Raw genomic sequence first — 19,580 nt, 5'->3', positions numbered from 1 at the left:
GCATCAACACAAATAACCAACACAAAAACCTGGCACTCAGAAGTGGGACCATTCCTGGGGTAAACCTGACTACATAGTTGGAACTGGTTAGTGTGAGGAATGAGGAAGAATTTAGAGATCTGGGCTAAAGAAGCCCCAGATTATTATAAATTGAACTCAGTGGGCATCTGGTAGAGCCCCAGAAGACCAAAACCTGAAAGAACTGCAGGCCTGCACCATGGTTCAGTCAGTACAGTACCTGCATGCATGCAGGATCTGAATTGTCCAGATCTCTGGTACCCATATAAAGGGCAGGTGGCAGCATGCATCTGTAAGCCCACTGTAGGGGTTGAGGAGGTGTCACAGACCCTTGTAGCTCACTGACCAACCATCCTAGCCAACTGTGAGTTCCATAGTCAGAAAGGACCTTGTCTCAAAACTAAGATGGCCTGGCTCATAAGGTTTCAGCACCAAACAAGGACGTTGTCAGGACTCTAGTCTGTTCTTGTCCTATTCTGGGGAAAATGTATGTCTGTATTCTAACTGTATCCTTAGATCTTGAATGAGGCCCAATTCAAAAGTAGTGAACTTGCCGGGCCTGTAATCCTAGCATTCGGGAGGTAGAAGCAAATGGGTCTTTGTGAGTTTGAGGCTAGCCTGAACTACAGGACATTTTAAGGCAGCAGAGCCACTCAACCTGTGGCAGTGCCTTTGCCCCCAGCTCCTGTTGAGGTAGACAGTGAGAGCAAGTGAGACAGAACATCAACATGTACAGTTGCAGAGGAAGGATCTGTGAGCAAGCCAAACTTGTAGACCCAGGGGTGCAAATGCAGCTGTAGTTATTAGATAGGAACCTCATGTTTTATAGGGATGATATGGAAGGTTCCCTGAGGAGAAGGCCTAAGCCATCAAAAGCTCCAGCTTGTGAAAATGCAAATTTATTTGACCAGAGAACCTGACATAAGAGTGTCTACAGGGGTTCCTGCTGGGTAAACACCTAAGGACGTGTTCCCTGGCTCCACCTTCAAGGACAGGAGAACTCTGAGCCAGGAAGATCAGGCCACATCCCAAGCTGGAGGTATAAGGTAGGATGGTGAAAGGACATGGAAGGCTCATACCAGGGGTCCAGCCCACTGAAAGCAGGCAGTGTGTGGCAGGATCAAGAAAGCCCCAGGAGGCCTGTCTCAGAGGCTAAAGTAGAAGGTAAAGAAAACACCCAGTATTGCATGCTGTCCGGTATACATGTGCACATACATGCACATGTAGGTACAAGCACATGAACACATGCACAAACACACACACAAACCTAAAGAACTTGCTGGACTTGGTGGTTCATGTTAGGATCCAAGCACTGGGGAAGTAGAGAAAGGAGGTTCAGGGGATCAAGGTGATTCTCAGCCAACTGGAAAACAAACCAGAAAGCAAGAGCAGAGTTTGCCTTAACCACAGCCAGAAGGAAAGGTCACTTTAGAAGAGGGGTCAGAGTGATGTACTGTATGCTTTAAAAATGTAAAAGGGAGACATAGAGCAAGGAATGTGGGTACTACGTAAGAGAGGGAAAGGGAAGAGGCTAACTCTTCTGCAGAGCCTCAAGAGGAGAGTGCACCATTCCCACCATCTTAATTTAACCTAGTGAGATCTGTGCTGAAACTCCAATCCCTGGTGAACCTCTCACCTACTGTTAGCCGACAATACTTATAAGATAATGCAGTTTATTTTTGTAAGCCACTGCATTCATGGTAATTTGTTACAGTAGTAACAATAAAGACTACAGGATAGAAAGTGTTCTTAATAAAAGCTCCAAAATGTTGAAAATATAAGTATTAACAGCTCTGAAGATGGAAAGAGACACATCTACCCTTAAGTCGCTTAGAGATTTTCAAGGCCTTTCAACAACTGATGAAATGTTTAAAGAAAATAAGGAGGACGTAGAAGCTCTGCACCTATTAACCACCTTGACCTAACAGAGGTGGTAGAAAACACACTTCCTCTCTTGTGACCACAGTCTCTTCGTCAAACTGAGCTATGTACAGGGCCCTAGATATCTCTGTGCAGGTAAAACAATTGCATTCATACCAAGAAACACAAACATCACACTGAAAGCATATGTTCTGACCACAGTAATAAATAGCAACAGAGCAAGAAAACACCATAGATTTTGAAGCAAAACAAAATTAAATAACATACTTCCAAATAATCCACAGTTACAAAGAAAAATTCACAAGGGAAAATAGCAAATACTCCAACCAGCTAAAAACAAAACCACAAGTCAAAAACATGGTTTGCAGCTGACACGTGTAACAGGAAATATAGATCTTTAATGCCTCTGAAAATGCATATTCAATGTTCAAAGGGCATTCATCTCCCCAGTTAGAACAAGCCCATTATGTCCTTTACATGGCTATCTCCCACCACTGGGACAATGGCATTTGAATGTCTAAGTGATCCATTCTTCACTGTGCCCCAGTCCTCCTTTCCTTCTTCCTAGGCTCTCACTCTGTATCCTTGGTAGGCCTCAAACCCATGAACCTGAGTGCTGGCCTTGGAGGTGTGCTCTTGCACCCGCTGTAGAGCTGTAAAAGCCTCCTAAAGACAAGGCCTGCCCTTACTTCCAAATCTTAGTTTCTGGTTTCTAGCACAGTGTGCAACTTTTAGTGAGTTTTCTGCCAAGAAGACATGAAGAATGTTCTCTTCGTGGAAACCTATAGGAATCTAACCCTGTGTTAGAGTTAGAGAAATGAGACCATGACACTGAGGAGCTGGCAAGGCAGGGTTCCCATGCTCCTGCAGTGTTCTTTCAGAAAGTGGGGTCCCATCAGAAAGCTGTGTCTCCTGAGGAAATGCAGATTTTACCCTAGAGTCAAATAGTCTGTCCCAGGTTATACACGCCATGCAGGCCCTTGGTCTCAGAACCAGCCAGGACCTTCTGAGTCTAGCAGCCCTCTCATAGGATCCTGTAGGAAGTCATTTGTGCTGAGCCTGCTCTGTCAAGTAGAAAACTGGGTCTAGAGCCTGAGGTAGTTCAGACCTAGACTAGATAATGGAACCAGTAGTCACTGGTAGAGCCAGCACCACAGCCTGGTCACCAGCTCTTAGCCAACTTTGGCCTTACAAGTATTAGGTCTCAGACCTGGGACAAAGGGCAAACTAAAGTGTCTAATAGCATCAAAGCAGACATTTTCTGACAGTCTTTCTCAGCTTCCTGTCAGTATGTATCACAGGATCATCCTGGCTGGCACTCTGGTCCCCACCCTGGGTTTTTCAGCCCAGGGGTTGGGTTGCTCTTCCCAAGCTGCTCTTCCCTATATAACTTCAGCTATTTGGTTACCAGACCTCTTGTCTATCTGCCCCTCCCCCTCTCCTCACGTGGCCTAGTTCAGTTTGCTGATCATATTCACTCTAGACTCTTCTAGATGCCTCTCTCTGCCTGTGCTCTCCCTTATAATTAAGAAGAGCATCCCCTTAGGAGCAGTCATGCCTTCCTTTATTCTTTTCTTTTTTTTTTTTTTTCCATTCAACAGGAAACTGGGGAGCTTGAGGTTGCCAGTGTCGGGCCTGGGCAGCAGATCTCAGACACCCACACTGCTGGGGCCCTGTGCCGTCAGCTTCTTGTTTCTCTATTTTCTACCTAGGTTTCAGTTTTTCACTTGGGTTTGTTTCCCCTTTGTCTCTGGTTCAGCTTCCTTTTCCTGTTTGGTTTTAAGTAGAGTCTAAATCGTAGCTGTCTTCAGAGGGTCTGTGGTCTTCTGAGCCCAAGCATAGGACTCTCCTCAGGTTTCCCCGTGCAACCTTCATTCATGGCCCCAGGGTGAGTACTGAACCCAGGATGGGCTGGAGGGTGTGAGGGAAAGCCCTGGCTCCTCATGCTGAAGCTTCTGTAGAAGTCCTCCCCGGACCTCGTGGGTACAGTGACGGGGATATCCAGGGCCGCAGGGCAAAGGACTTGCCACAGTTCTAGAATCAGTTGATAACCTCAGTCCCTTCTGCTTGTTCCAGGCCCCGGCCTATGCTTGCAGATGCCAGTGACCTGAGTCACTTGAGTCAAAAAGACTCACTGAGAATTGACCACCTACCTGGGAGGGTAGAGGGGATTCTCAACTCTGAGGGAGAGTTTCTTACTCAGAGGTACGGGTCGCTAGGTCTAGGCTTTTGGAGAATGGCCTGAGGCAGCTTATATATTATGCCTCCGAACCAGGATGAGGCCTGAGTTTCCTTTACCAGAAGGCGCGTGCGCTGTGACCTGTGGAGAGACTTGTCCCTCTTTGGCTGCTCGTCCTGTAGATGACATTGCATGTTGTTGAGTGCTAGTCATCTGCAAACCAGGCTGTACTCTTGAATGACCATCCAAAAAGTGAGACTCGGATTTGGATGCGAGTGTCCCTTTCCTGTAACTACTTGATAGGTTGTGGTAAGACCAAGTTTATCCTCCAAGATTTGGTACTTTTATTTGATTAAAGTATTATTGTCTTGTGTCTTCATAAAATGATAATCCCCCACTTTGTTTGCAAAGCGCTGCTTCAGCAGCTGTCTCCTTTCACCTTTCTTGGGTGGATGAGGAAGGTGTGACTGCTTCTGCCTGTGGCTCTGAAAGGCTATGGGACCTACCCAGGGCCTGGCTGGTCGGGAGGGACCAGACCTGCAGCTTACCCACACTGCCTCATCCAGACACTTGAGACACACTTTGCAGTGAGTTCACTGGAATGAATGAGACAGCGAATACAGCGTGAGCATGGCTGCCCCTCCTGTTGAGTCTGCTGAGAACTGCAGTCCGGCTAGGCCAGAGGAACACTGGTTTGGTGCTTGAGTTTTGCTGACTTTATTCCTCCCTCCCTCCCTCCCTCTCTCTCTCTCTCCCTCCCTCCCTCTTTCCCTCTCTTCCCTCCCCCCCCCCTGTGTGTGTGTGTGTGTGTGTGTGTGTGTGTGTATGTGTGTGTGTTTAGTTTTTCTGTAGCTTCAGGGGAATTGTGCATGGAACTGTGAAAACCAAAACGTTTTCTGTTCAGAGGTATGATATTTTCAGTTGTACATTACATTGTAAAGGCTAAGGAAGCTTACTGGGGTAGAAAATAGCACCAGAAGGAAATGGGGAGGAGACACCAAGATGTCTTAAAGGCCTCTCAACCCTTAGACATTGGAGAAGGTGCAACTGGAAAGCTTCCTGCAGGGACTGCAGGCCCAGGGCAGCAGAGCGTTAGGCTTTGACTGACCACTTCAGCAGAGTGACTGCTCTGCACACCTTCTGCACTCCCTTACTCATGCTGAAGCAAAGCCCCTTGTATCACAGCATTGTGAGGGACAGGTTTTGAAGTCCCAGTTCTAGCTCTGGAGACTAGAGATGGACGAGACTTGTCTACAGTAAGTTAGTAGCCAAAGTAAGAGGAAAGCCAGGGAATTTTGTCGCCCTTCCTCAACAACGTTGTGTGTGCTTATCTGAGCAAACAGGCTCATACCCTGACACTGAGATAGGGTAGCATCTAGATACCCAACTTACCTCCACAACCACTGTAGGGCTACAGAGGGCGTCCTATCACCAAAGCCACTTCTGAACCAGTAAACTTTTTGCAAGCACCTTGTCAAAGACAAGGAGCTGACTTTTCTTGCACCCTTATCATTACACAAGACAGTCTTGCAGCAGTCCTGACAAGAACAAATATGGGGGGATGGAGCTCCCCCCAACCATAGCCTCAGCAACTGAGCATCTAAAGTAGGTTGGTGACGGGATAAAAGGAAAATGGTCTAAAGACAGTTCATATACAGGAGCATCACAGGAAGGCAAAGCAAGCCCCCCCAACCCAGAGAAATACACAGATTCTGTCCATGTAGACTGTCCATCTAGAGAGGAATGTGCCCTCTTCTGAGTGAGTGACATGCTCCTGCATGTGTGCAGCATCCATTGTCTTCCTCCTGTGACACAGTGTGTGTCCTTGTAGCAATTCATGACAATTGGATTCTTTCTAAGGGATTCTAAAGGAATTAGGGGAAGCTCCTTTTAAGCATCTGCAGTTGCCTGAACGTAGAAGTTGTCCACACACCAGGGTCACAAACTAGGGGACATTATTCACAAATATATTTCTGTGTCATTGAGAAATAAACCAAAAGGAGAAAGGACTTGGCCAGAAGCATAGCTAGTGGATGGGAGATCAGGCCTGGATATAAGCCTCCTGAACCCTGTGCTGTGTTGTGCTGCAGGAAGACTGACCTCCAGCCTCACGGTGGAGGAATAAGCGCTATAGCAGGGTGAGGAGACACTCTGTAGGACTGTGCCACACAGACAATACGCGGGGAATCATACTCCCATACTCCCAGGAAGGCTGATATAAGAAGGTTGCTGTGAGTTTGAGACCAGCCTGGTCCACAGATTGAGCAATTTAGTGAAATCCTCTCTCAAAAATAAAACAAAAGCCCTACAACCTAAGTAACACAGGCAAGATGAGCATCTGTGGTTGAGAAGTTGGAACTGTCAGGTGAAAGTGGCCTCTTAGAGAATTTGGAAGCATGGGAACAAAAGGGCTATCTCAGTCATCAGTCAGCCTGACCTGCTATGGCTGCTGGAGAGACAGTTTTTCTGGGAGCAGAGGAAGGGTAGGCAGCAATTGAGAAATTACCAAAGAGAGCTACAGAAAGAACAGCTGGAGCAATGGGGAGAGAATGCTGGGCCGTCTGTCATCTGTCCTTAGTGGGGACATTTTCTTTAAAACCACCATGGTTACATGAGACAGACATAACATTTAGAAATGAAAACTCATGTGACAAGAGAGACAGCAAATGCCCTGAGGTGAGAGCAGCTTGGTACACTGGAGAGTCAGAAAAAGCATAGGGAGGACTGAGTCACGTGACTGGCAAAAATGGAAGAAAATGAGCGTCGAAGACAGTACCTGAGCCTGTCAGTGCACACAAAACGTTTGATTTTACTTTCCAGGTTATGAGCAGCTTTGGAAGGAAAGACAGCTAACTGAAGCCTGAACTCACTGAGCACATCCCAGGGCCACTGTGGGTAATAGTTAGCATTGTGACAAGAATGGAGGCAGAAAGTCTTCTTTGGAAGCTGCCTCAGTCATCTAAGTCAGAGGCAGAGGACTGGTGGTGGGGATCTGAGGCAAGGAAGAGAGAGGTAGCTAGATACAGTAAGGATGTGGGAGGGATAAGCTGAAGGACTTCCTCACATACCCATGTGGGTGTGAAGGAAGCACAGGGTCTGGTGTGATGTAGGTGGGTGGCGGTTCCTAGGGAACAGGGTGTGACACAGGCAAAACTAGGAGCTTTGAACCCTGTACAGCATACATCCCCCAAAATGTTTCTTGCGCAAGGCTGACGAGCAGGAATTAGCCAATATCACATTGCAGCCACGGAATGCAATGTGAATGAGTAATTGATGATCTCCTCTTCCAGGATGAGCCAGGTCACTTCAGCTCCATCCCTAGTTTCCCAGCTTCTTTGCCATGTTTAGGGGTTTCTCTCAAGCACTCATTACCTCCTGACATACCACATAACTCATTCAGATTTGGTTAACTATTTGTTCTTCCTCTCCGCTCCAACTAGAATGCCAGTTCCAAGACAGCAGGGATGTGGTCCTTTAGTTCCCTATTGTTTTCACAAAGCTTAAGACCATGCCTGTGAACTCACACTAGATTCAATTTCTTTTTAATACTCTGCTTGGAGATGCTTGGCTACCATTGCTGCTGCTCAGTGGAGTTTCCTATAGTGTCAGGCATTGTGATTACTCTAAGCGGGGAAGAAATAGTGGCACTGTGTAGTTGATACTGGCTGCCAAGAGTCATCTCTATTGCTCTCAAGGGCCTACAGATATTCCGTGCATGAAGGTGTGTGAAATCTTGCACATTCTGAGGCACCTGCAGTCTTGGAGAACACCCTGGGATCTCATTCAGGGTCTTCTGTCCCAGAAGCTTGTGACCAAGCAAGTCTCAAAGACCTCATAGTTACTCTTCTAGGAGTGATTCCCTAGGACCTGAAGCCATGCCTTGCCCAAGAGAGCTTCTGAAGTGTTTACCATCTTTCGTCCCCAGTAGTCTAATGGCCCGAAGCTCCTGGTCACTCACAACAGGACATCATGTTCCTCAGGCACCAAGTAGAAAACATGGGAGAACTGGTCAAGCCCTGTGGCTACTCTGGTAATTGAGTCACTGGGAAGAGACACCCAACAGCTGCCCTCATGAAAGTGCTAATGACAAGCATTCTACCAGTCGGACTGCACACCTTGCACAAAGTCCCCGTGTGAGGTGTTGCCTTACATTCCCCCAAGCAAGACAACACTGTTAAGGTGCTTGCTCCATGTTACTGCTGGTCCCTTGTCACGACTGGGATTAGAACCAGGTGTCTTGTGCCATGTCTGTCCTCTCAGAATTTGGCACAGGTCCCTTTGAGGACTACAACTAAGAACCAAGGCCTACTGCAGTGTTTGCAGTATCCATCCTTCCACACTTTCACTAGCTCTGCCCTCCTTAGCAAGTTTTGTACCTCCATGGCAAGAACTGCCTACCAGCCTAGAGCTGCATCAGAGCAAGATGTTTGTTTCTCAGTTCTGTCTGTCCCTGTGCCTAATAAACAGTGCACTTACTTTGTTGTTGGTTGAATTGAGCCAAAGGGATGTGCTAAGGATTGGGAATGTTAGTTGAAATGAGCCATTCTCATCCCAAGGCTACCTCAAAGCTGAATACCACTCGAAAGCCAGAGACTTAACGACACTGCTTTCCTGGAGCGCATCAGACTTTCTGAATGCTTTGGGGTCATATGTAGCCTGACGTCCACATGGCCTATTAGATGGTTCTCCAAGCAGTGGGCTAAGATGGTGGCTTTGAGATGTTGTAGGAAGCACTGTGAGTATAAGAATATAAGATTTCCTTAACAGTTGGGATTTGTTTGTTTGTTGGGTTGGTTGGTTTTGAGAATCTTCAGGTCTGTAGAGAGAAGTGAAGACCACTGTACACATTTAGGACAGTAGCCTCAGGATAAAAAAGCAAACTTCTAGATTGCCTGTGACCTCCCAGTGTGAGCCTTCAGCAGGCTGGATGGAAAGAAGATGCCTGGGTTTAACAAAATTTTAGGCTGAGTTTTCCCAAAGTTCTTATTTGTTATAAAGGTCACTCAGGCAGTAGCACTTTGTGTTTGCTCAATACTATGTGGATAGCTAGTTCCTTGTTTTTATTTCTGTAGGCTAATGAACCACTATATTGGCAAGGAGATTGACCTTTTTGGAGCTGGGTCAAAACTGCGTTTATGATGATTCCAAGACTTTATTGCTCTTGCCTTGTAAGTTCACAGAGGAACTTTCCAGAAATACTTGACATATTGTTTTTGAAACATATTTTAACGTCTAGTACTATTAATTGCTCACCATCACATTACTACAAAATACTTGACGTAATTAACGTAGAAAAAATATGTATTTAGTTCATGGCCCAGGATTGGATTGTTCCCTTACTTTGGGCTTCTACAGAATTGCACATCGTGGTGGAACCATTCAGGTTACAATGAAGAAGCATGAAAACAACCAAGAGAAGACCAGGATCCTGCCGTCTCTTGAGGACGTGCTTCAAACAGAAAGCAGTCTAGCATTAGGTGCACTTGGGTTCAGGAATGGAGGCCCACCATCCTAACCTGTACCACGTAGAAACAAGAACAGGGTGGCCTACTCGATTGGGCCCAAGTTCTTCACAAACATAACTCATTATCAGTGAAAAAGAAGTAGCCTAACCCTAGCTTAGAATAAGCACACAGCACAGCCGACAGCCAGCCATGTGCTAAGGAGCTATGAGTAGATCCTGGGTCCAAAATTGCCAAAGACTTTTTTGGAAAAAGTATGGACTCTGTATTAGAAAAAATATATATGTATGTGTGTTTGTATTCTAAATTATATGTTAGAACATTTGTTTTATTGTGCTGGGAATTGAATCTAGGGCCTTATATATTATAGGTAAGTGCTTTGCCCCTGAGCTATATCCTAGCTAGTATGTCCGTTTTAAAGAAATGTATGCTTAGTACCTAGGTTTGAAATATTATGTCTGCAAGTTTCATATAATTAAAGAAAACACATCCTGGGCTGAAGGGTTGGCTCAGTGGTTAAGAGCACTTGTTGCTCTTGCAAAGGACTGGGGTTCAATTCCCAACAACCACATGGCAGCTCACGATTGTCCAACTCCAGTTCTGGGGATCTGGTGCTGTCTTTTGACCTTCTTGGGCACCAGGCATGCACACAGTGCACATACATCCAATCCAGACAAAATACTCATGCACATAAAACAATAAATCATAAAAAATGAAAGGAAACACTCATGCACACAAAATGAATCACACATGCCAGACTGTTAGCTCTGGATAGTTTAAATGAGAGGGATAGGGGCGCGTACTGTGTGTCTCTGTAGGTCTGACAGTTTACAAAGCAGCTTCAAAACAACAAGGAGAAGTTGGAGTTGAGGGGTTTTCCCTTTGCTAAGTAGAACAGAAAAGCACATCCCATGGCACCAGTGGGGTGAGTGGTAGAGCGTAAGGACTCCTACACATCAGAATAGACTTGGGCAAGGTGATCTCCTGCAGCCAGCTTATCTCCCCTCCTGGAAAACAAGCTATGACAGTACCGGAGCCAGCCAGTTACTCTGACTCCAGGTGTTTCTCAGCCACTGAACCATGACATGGTAATGGAGTACAGATTTCCTCATTCCCCTGTACGAGGTTTGGGAAGCAGTGTACCCTAGTGGATGAGAAGGGGCTGAGTGTGCCCAGTACCTCCCCTCTTTGCTCCTTGGTTGGCTTGCTGTCTCTTCTTGAAAGGTTTTGCTTCTCCCTCCCAGCAGCCCCTGTGATCCTGTGGGCAGCATTAAACAGACCCCCTTCTTACTCTGCCTCTAGAGCCCTCTGATAAGCCAGATTCACCTGGGTATATCAGTTAAAGAGATAGTGATGAAAAACAAAGAGATTTGTTCACCGTGCCCGCATTAGGAAAGGAGTAAATAAAGAGGTTCAGCGCCCCTCAGGCCTGCCCTTAGAAACTGTCTTCACGTTTAGGTTTGAGGGGCAGGAGGTAAGCAGAACTAGGCAATCCTTGTCACAGCCATTACCAATCCATCGTTGACTTGGGTCTGTCCTGCCACTATGCTGGCAGAATGGTGAGCTAGCTGGGGCTAGGCTTGGCTTCCTGACTTTCTTCAACATTTTGTTCATTATGCATTCTCTGGCACACATGCATGCTTTTTCATCATAAAAGAACCAAGAGAAAGGGCAAGACCTTGGAGGAGGCAGCCAGAGGCGAAGGGTGGGAGCAGAGCAGGTGGAGTGTGTGGGGGATGAGGCCAGCGAAGGGCTGGAAGAAGCCTCCAGATGGGCTCCCATGCATGGCATTTCCCCAGGAACTTTGTACATTGCAGTGTGAAGTGGCAGTAAATGGAATGATGACTTCAGATCAGTGACTTTGAGTGCCCCACAAATGGTCTACCATACTAGCATGTGATAGCTTCCCAAAGAAGGTGGAGGTCGGCAAACACCTTCGTTTGCTTTACCCACACCTCTTTTCTGAAATCCAGTAGATGAGCAGGAGCTACCCCTTCATCCTGGAGCTACCAAATAGGCTCTAGTGAGTGGCTGCCTCGCTCCCAGCTGCGGGGGCTTCTTTCATGATGGTCTCAGATCCCGTTAGGAATCAGTTTGGGTGCTATATGTTGAAAGCAAAAAAATTGTTGAGGCTTTGTGTACTGCCTTGGAGTCTGGTTCAACTTCATGACTTGGGCCATGGTTTACCATACACCCCACCACTCACTAACTTCAGGCTGCTGGGTTGAAGGCACTGGGGAATGTCAGGTGAGCATGGAGTGGTTCCAACGAGTCCTGGCCTCCAGAAACTTAAGAGTCTCAGGGCACATAAGCTCCAAAGAGCTTTGATGAAGACAGTACCTGTTAGGAGACACTAAGTATCAGAAGCACACATAACCTGCAGCGGGCCAGGTGCAGACACACCTCCAGGGCCATGAGCTTACCAGTGTGTCTCTGCTGGTCACTGTAGTGCTGGTTCACAGGTGAAAACTCTTTTCTTTTCCTGGACCACAGTCCTCAGGACAGATGCACAGTCACAGGACAGATGCATGATCACAGCAGTGTGCTTGACTCTTAGCAGTCATCAGGGGAGTTGGAGTAGACAGTTTTCCCTCCACCTAAGCTTTGAGTCAGACCTCTGCATGTAAGAAGGAGAACACATCTTGGGCAATAGTATTCGTAATTACCTGAGTAACAATGACGTCATTTTAAAGGCCCAAATGTTGTGAGGACTCTCCTGCCAAGCCCTACTTTACCAGCAGACACAGCCTAGCCTTCTCACGGAAGTGTGCTAGGCAGGGCAACATCACTCCCACAACATTGATAAGGGCAATTCCTGGGCGAAGCCCAAGAATCCATCCTGTCATCCTGGTCCTTCCAAGCTGGGAATGGAACTGTGGCCTATCTTTTAGATCAGCACGTAGGGAACCTGTCTGGAGGCATTGCCCAACAGAAGGACCTAAAGTGAGACAGACGATAGAGTAACTTTTAGAAAAACACAAAGGCAGGCTGGCGATGTGATAGAGAGCTCAGGGAAGGATCCTTTTACACTTCCACTTAAGGCTTTTACAGCCCACACGTGACTGCACACATCTTTAATCCTGGCCCTCAGCCAGCAGAGGCCAGCGGTCAAAGCCAATGTGGTCTATATAGTGTGTTCCAGGCCAGCCAGAGATACACATCAAGGCCCTTTCTGAAAAAAAAGTATCTAAATTCTTTACAGATTATTGGGAAATACTTGTCAGTTCAGCTGGAAAGAGTGTTGTGGGCAGAACAGAATAAACTGAACTATCGAGGCCACAGAAACATGGCCACAGAAACAGTACCTGTTAGGAGCCATATTTCCACCAGACTGGATGGGGGAGGGGCTCAGCTGGGGACTTGTTGGGAAGATGGAATGTGAAGAGTTCTGAGGGCCTGCCAGGAGCCCAGGCTGCACCTTACATGGTGACAAGATGTACATCTTAATCCCCCAGAGACACTGCTGGGGAAATGAGGGAAGAGAAAGGAGAGCAATAGGTAGGGAGGACGAGCCACAGGTCAGCACCTTGTCTGAGGCCATAATAGCCTCTGTGGAGCGGCCAGGCTCCCAGGGAGGCTTGAAGAGGCAGGCCCATCCTGCCTTTGAAGTTCTTTCTCTGACCTCATCAGAGGGGTATTGAGACTCTAGATACTAGAACCCAGAGATAGGAAAGGGGGCAGAAAGCAATTATGATGTTGCAGATGATGATGATAGAGGCTTCAAACACCAGCAATCCGGGAGGGTGGAGGGCAGGAGACCTGCAATATGTTTAGGAAATGTCACAGTTGGCCTAATAGCCACAGAGGGAAGGGCTTGAGGTGAGCATCTGAAACGACTCTCACAGATCAGGCACGGCCCTTTCTTATAGTAGGAAGCATTGCAAAGGTTTTCTGTTTGAGCCTGTTGAGTTTTGAGGTACCTGAGGTATAGCCAATAGTCTGAAATATAGTATCAGGATGAGAGCTTCATTAACCCAGGATCTCTGACAATCATCATGGACCTTGGCCATGGTGAGAACCATGAGGAGACTCCTTCTAGGATTGTCTGCACCAGAATCTATAATCATGTAGAGATGGAGGCCCCACCTGAAGTTCACACTGAGCCAGAACCGCATAAGGAAATCTGAGGACTTGTTTTGTAATAAGCACATTGCTAGTTCTTGCAATACATACACACTTTTGAGAGCTGTGGCCATGGAGTGAGAGAAGAAATCAGAAATAGCAAGATTTAAGGTAAGCTTTAAAATCATCTTGAAATAGGGACCCATTTGAGGCATGACCAAGGCATACTTCACACACAGTCCTCTTTACAATTGTTTTCAGAGGCCCCTAGACACTTCAAGCATTTCTGTGGCCTTAGAGCTAAAGAACCCAATAAAAGAGAAATGTAGTCAACTCAAAACTGTGAAGGAGACTTAAAAAGAAAAAACCAGAATCAACTCAAAACTATGAAGGAGACTAAAAAATATCAGAATCGCCAGAACTGTCTGTCATAGAGAACCAGGAGCGTCAGGGCAGGTTCAAAACTAAAGACAGCAGCTTCTGGGTCTCCAGGAGCAGCTCAATGGTTTATTCTCAGGAACAGAAGCCAGCTCCACTGGCAGCGTGAAGAGTGGTGGACTGGGTGGAGACGGAGACTGGACCATCAGTTTCCAGGAAGAAGGGAGCTAGAGGGGAACAACTGGGAGTGAGGGCCAGCCTGCCAGTGTTTATTAGGTGCGTCCTGAGAGAAAGATTACATTTCTAAAACGTGAGCTGCCATTAGGGTGACCACCTCATGCGTGCCTGGACTGTTCCAGTTTCCATAGGGAATGTCCTACCTCCTGGGAAACCCCTGTGTCACACAGGCTTGTTGACAAGATGAAACAAACCTTCAAATCAGACTGGGTTAGCTGTTTTGTCTGACAGAAACTATCAATCCACCATATTGGTCCTGAGCGGGGCCATTCCATCAGTTCTGGACAGCTGAACTGCTAGAACTCAGCAGCAGTGACAACCACATAGCGGTTAAGATTTTACTCTTCCCTCCCACACTGGCAATATAAATGGCAAATAATCCATTTAGGCTTACTAGTCACAATAAGTGAAAGAAAAGTACCGTTCAAATGGGAACGAAAACAGGGTTTTGGTTAACCACAGGTTTAATTTGAACCCACGGTGTTAAAAACAACAGTGGGGGAGGGGAAGCCTGTGACTATCATTACAATAACTAAAGTGTATTTCTTTCATCCCTCTTCTTACAACCTCTGAATAATGTGTGACACTCTATACACATTGCACCTAATTTGAGGGGCCTGCAGCTCTCTGCATCCTGTTTGGTTCTTGCCTCTCCTCCTATCTGGGCTGCCTGTCTCCTCTGCCTAGGCTCCTACATCTGCTTTGTCTAAAAACTGAAGACCATCACCTTTAATCCCAAACTATTTTTTTCCCAAGATCCCCTGGTTTCCTGGAGCTCTCCTGGCCAGGTGAGGCATGTGTAGTTCTTTGTGTCCAGTCTGTAAGCTCCCACAGCAGCCACTGCCCTGTCCATCTGTTCTTTGACCCACTGGCATCTGTGCTATGGTTAACACATGCTCAGTCTGAATGGTCTGATGGGTTGCTTTGGGCTGTTCAGAAAACACTCTGTGATGGGAAAACAAGCAGAATGTACTGAGACCAGGAAGGGGATGTCCATATCAGCCAGCCAGTGGGCCTCCTAGAGAGGAGACAATGCTCAGTTATTCAGAGGTTTGCTGTGTGGTATCAGACTGCTTTATTGAACCCAATAGAGAATTGGATTGCATCATCTAGGGCTCTTTTCAGCTCTGAGAGTCTCTAGTGAGCACTTAATAGACACTTGCTGGGTGTACTCTACCAAAAGGTAACAATCTATATCCTAGACCACAAGATCTGAGTCACAGAGGAGGTCTTGAGCTCAGCCCTCAATACTCAGGATGAATTGGCCATGCCTTTCCAAGAGGACTGACTGATCCTTTAAAAGTACCATGTCTGTGCTGGGGACAGGCTATTTCCAAATATTTTGGTTCGCTGCCCTTCTTATGAGACAATGAAGACAGTGTGACATTTCCTTTCTTGCTTGGTCTGGTGGTTATGATTACCCAAAACTGTCACTTGCTTTATTATTACTCTACGAGGTGTAGACCGTGCCTTGTTCCCCCCCCCCCCCCCATGCTCCACACTGGTCTAGTATGGCCTCCTCTCTACGCAGTGTCACTCTCCAGTTGTCAGCCTCATCTTACCTTTTCGGTTTGGGAATCCTTACATGCTACTTAGACTGTATTCAAGATTCTTGGGCTCTGAAAACTAAATAGCTGGCCAGTATATTGTGTTCATTTTAGTGGTGACATTTGATCTCTGCAGAGGTGGTTTTCCCACGCATTCTAAACAGGTGACCTTGTTTTGCTGGTATCTGTAGCCTAGAATCAGTGTGTATGAGCAACTGTGGTTCAGTTCTTTATGTCACCTAACCTAGTTGTCTACACAGCATTTCTGATGCTGAACATTTTGTTGAATGCTGCTAAGAAAGCTTCTGTGTGGTGTCCTCAGGAGTTAGAACTGGCTGAACATCTGAAATCCCATTCCTCGGTACCTACGTAACTCTTGTGGCTCCTCCCCACCGTCTCAGACACTATTTCCTCATCAAATGGGTGTATCAGTGGCTACTTGAAGCTGTGCGTGAGGCAACAGTGCTTAGATGCGTTGTATTATGTAACACACGGTTTCTAAGAATCAACTAATAATAAGTCCTCTTTCCTTCAAGCGCACCTCCCTGCAAAACAAAGCCATGAGTCTCCCAAGCTGTGGGATTTTGGCAGAAGCTCATTCACTCTGCATGGTCTTTTTTTTGAGGTGGGGCGGGGCGTCAAATTCATCACTTTACAGAGCAGCACTGCTGTGGTCAGGTGGAAGTTCTGGCAGCAAGTTCATGTTGCCTTTGACCTCTGTTTCAGAAGGTCAGGGCCAACATCTGTCCACCTTAGCCAAGTGTGACACTGTATTCGCTTGCTCTTTGTGCAGTGAACAGAGTATCTGCCAAGCACGGGCCTCCGTGATGGTCTACGATGACACCAGTAAGAAATGGGTACCAATCAAGCCTGGCCAGCAGGGATTCAGCCGGATCAACATCTACCACAACACTGCCAGCAACACCTTCAGAGTTGTGGGGGTCAAGCTACAGGATCAGCAGGTAACTTCTAGGGGCAGCATCATAGCCCTGAGCTGCCAGCCTGCCAGTGCTGCCTGGGGAAAGGAGGGCCCAGATACGGCACCATCTGGAGTGAGATCTGCTTCAGACCTGACTCTGCAGCCTGAGCGCAAAGGATGAGACCGAAAGCAAACTATCTTTTCCGACAGTCATTTCCCATGTCATATGCAAACAGTAAGCTATACCTTTCTGCTCCACTGTGTCAGATCAGAATGCAGTGACTCATAAAATATAAAATAAGGTAAAATATTCCATCAGATCAGAATAAAATAATTGTGAGAAGACTTTGAAAAGTATAGTTCGTGTGGGCTAGGGAGATGGCTCTGTAGATAGAAGCCCACAAGCTGTGCACAAGTGAGGACGACACTTGGTATCAGCCTCTACACTGACATGCCTATACACATGCATATGTGTGTACCAAACACAGAGGAGGGTGGGAGGGAGGTAGGGAGGGAGGGAGGGAGGGAAGGGAAGGGAAGGGAAGGGAAGGGAAGGGAAGGGAAGGCAAAGGAAAAAGGAAAGGGAAAGAAGAGAAGAGGAAGAGAGAGATGTGCTGCACGGGTCTTTCAGTCTGCTTCTGATTAGAACTTTGCTACTGAGGTTTGGGTCACGCCCAGCCCTGAGATGATTGGAGGATTGTATTATTGCTCCCTAACGTATGGCCTGGACAAATCACAGTAGTGTGTAGCATGCCTGGGAAATACACTCCAGGTATAAGTAATGTCTCCTGTCCATTCATGTCACACATAACCAAGGCAAAGTAGTCCAAAGTACCGTGCTATCCACAGTGCCTGCTCAGTGCCCTGGTGCTCCCCACCCTGCTGCCTTTGGGAGGACTGACCAGGATTCTAAGCAGTAAGGCTAGAAGATCTGTGGTTTTATTGTTTATACAAACAGTGGCTGAGATGGCTCAGTAATTAAGGGACTGTCCTTCCAGAGGACCCGAGTTCAATTCCCAGCACCCACATAGCAACTTAGAGTGTCCATAAGTACAGTTCCAGGGCATCCAATGTCTTCTGGTTTCTTCAGACACCAGATGCTCACAGACATACATGGTGTTTAGACATACATGCAGGCAAAACACCCATACACATAAAGCGACAACAACAATAATGATAATAAAATAATAACACTTTTTATAAAACACCTCTCCTTAAATGGTGTTCTCTGACGGCTTTGTAGTCAGGCTGGCTAAGAGAACATTAGGTTTCCTGCTGTCTCTGAAGCCTGTGGCAGCAAATTAACAATGTGAAGAGAAACTTGACCAGAAGGAGTTCTGGTGTAGGTCTTGCCATTGGACAGGAATCTGCATTGGACGAAGCAGCCCTGGTAAGTTTCGGAGTCTTTGTCCCTGTTAGGCAGAAGAGACAAACACACTTCAGGACCCCAGCTCTATGATAGTCTACCTAACCCTGAGCTCCTGTGGCCTTTAGAAAAGGCACTCCTTTCCCTTGGTGACAGTTTTTTTCTAGGCATATCCTTTGACATGAAGGTACTGTTCCTGAATCAGTGGGGTTCCCTCAGTGGGTGCTTTGTTTTAAACTCTAGCACTGAGGCTGGAAATCTCCTTCAGCGGCCCATGCACATCAAGCAGCGGCTGCGTGCATGCTAGGCAGGTGCGCCCCGCAGAGCTGCAGCTGCCATTTGCTCCTGGACTTCCCGTGCTGTGAAGTGGGTAGATTTCCTTATAAAGTCAGCCTGCCTCTGTGCCTCATCAGAGTAAGGAAAACAGACGAGCCACTGCATACTGTTGAGCCCATGAGGGGAGCTGGGGTTCAGGTAAGATTCTGAGAAGATTATTCTGTCATTAGGTGGAGATCTATTCAGGTCTCAGAGTCTTTACCAACTTCTGTTCTTAGATCCTAGCCAGTAGCACAGGGACCAAGAAGATCGTTCTCTATCACAAGCTTTTTTCCTTTGTAAAAGACCTTTAGGTTATTTTTACTCAGAAGCCTCAAAACCATATTGGATGATATTTGGTGTTTCAAGGGCTTTAGAAGCAAGCAAACAAACAAAAAGACAAACAAACAAACAACCAGGGAGGCGCTCCCGTGCACTCCCACACTCCCCAGAATAGACTGCGGTATGACTATGGCTCCTGTGTGGGAAGCGCAGCATTTAAAATAAGCTTATCCTTTGAGAGGATAGATCAGTCCTGCTGAATACCAGGGGTTATCTTTAAAATAAACTGACTAGAAAGGCTGGTAGCTGGTATGTATGTAGGTAAGACAGGCAGCAAGTATTCCAGGAGAAAGAGACTGACCTTTTTAAGAAGAGGCTCTACCAACAGAGAAGTCACAGCAGCCCTAAATTTGAATGTATCTAATAATGTACTTTCCAAATATGTAAAGCAGAGATGGACCAATCTAAAGATTTCAGGAAATAGACTAATTGTGAAGCCTACTTGCAAATTCTGATCATGCCTCCAAGTAGCATTCTGACCAAGCAGACATAAGGGTTCTTGTCGGCAATATGAACCAGCCTTACCTGGTTTATGTTATGGAAACTACAGCCAATAGCTGTACAGTATCACAGTGTCTTATTTAGGGTTTCTATTGTGAAAAGACACCATGGCCACAGTAACTCTTAGTAAGGAAAACATTGAATTGGGGCTGGCTTACAGTTTCAGAGGTTTAACCCATTATCATCATGGCAGCACATAGGCAGACATGCTGAATGAGCCAAGAGTTCCAAATTTAGATCTGCAGGCAGCAGAAACAGAGTGACCCTGGGCCTGGCTTGAGCTTCTGAAAGCTCAGGCCCACCTCTAGTGACGCACTTCAAGTGTGCTGCCAACAAGGCACTGTGCAGACAGAACCAGTCCAGCGGAAATGAG

General features: G+C 46.7%; 1 protein-coding gene across 3 annotated transcripts in view; it reads left to right on the top strand.

Annotated features, from left to right (window-relative positions):
• The window catches only part of Evl (Enah/Vasp-like), a 128,287-nt gene that overhangs the window by 68,430 nt on the left and 40,277 nt on the right, over window positions 1-19,580 (top strand). Inside the window, exons 1-2 of one of the 3 annotated variants that reach the window (XM_052185095.1) lie at window positions 3,648-3,787; window positions 16,558-16,726. In XM_052185095.1, the coding sequence (XP_052041055.1) occupies window positions 3,777-3,787; window positions 16,558-16,726 (180 nt within the window). In that variant the 5' untranslated portion in view covers window positions 3,648-3,776. Of the gene's footprint in view, window positions 1-3,647; window positions 3,788-16,557; window positions 16,727-19,580 lie in introns of those variants that run through there. The other 2 variants (XM_052185093.1, XM_052185094.1) reach the window with 2 other exon arrangements.

This window comes from Apodemus sylvaticus, chromosome 6 (genome assembly GCF_947179515.1).
Source record: "Apodemus sylvaticus chromosome 6, mApoSyl1.1, whole genome shotgun sequence".
Lineage (NCBI taxonomy): Eukaryota > Metazoa > Chordata > Mammalia > Rodentia > Muridae > Apodemus > Apodemus sylvaticus.
This window is presented reverse-complemented; position numbering and strand designations above follow the sequence as displayed.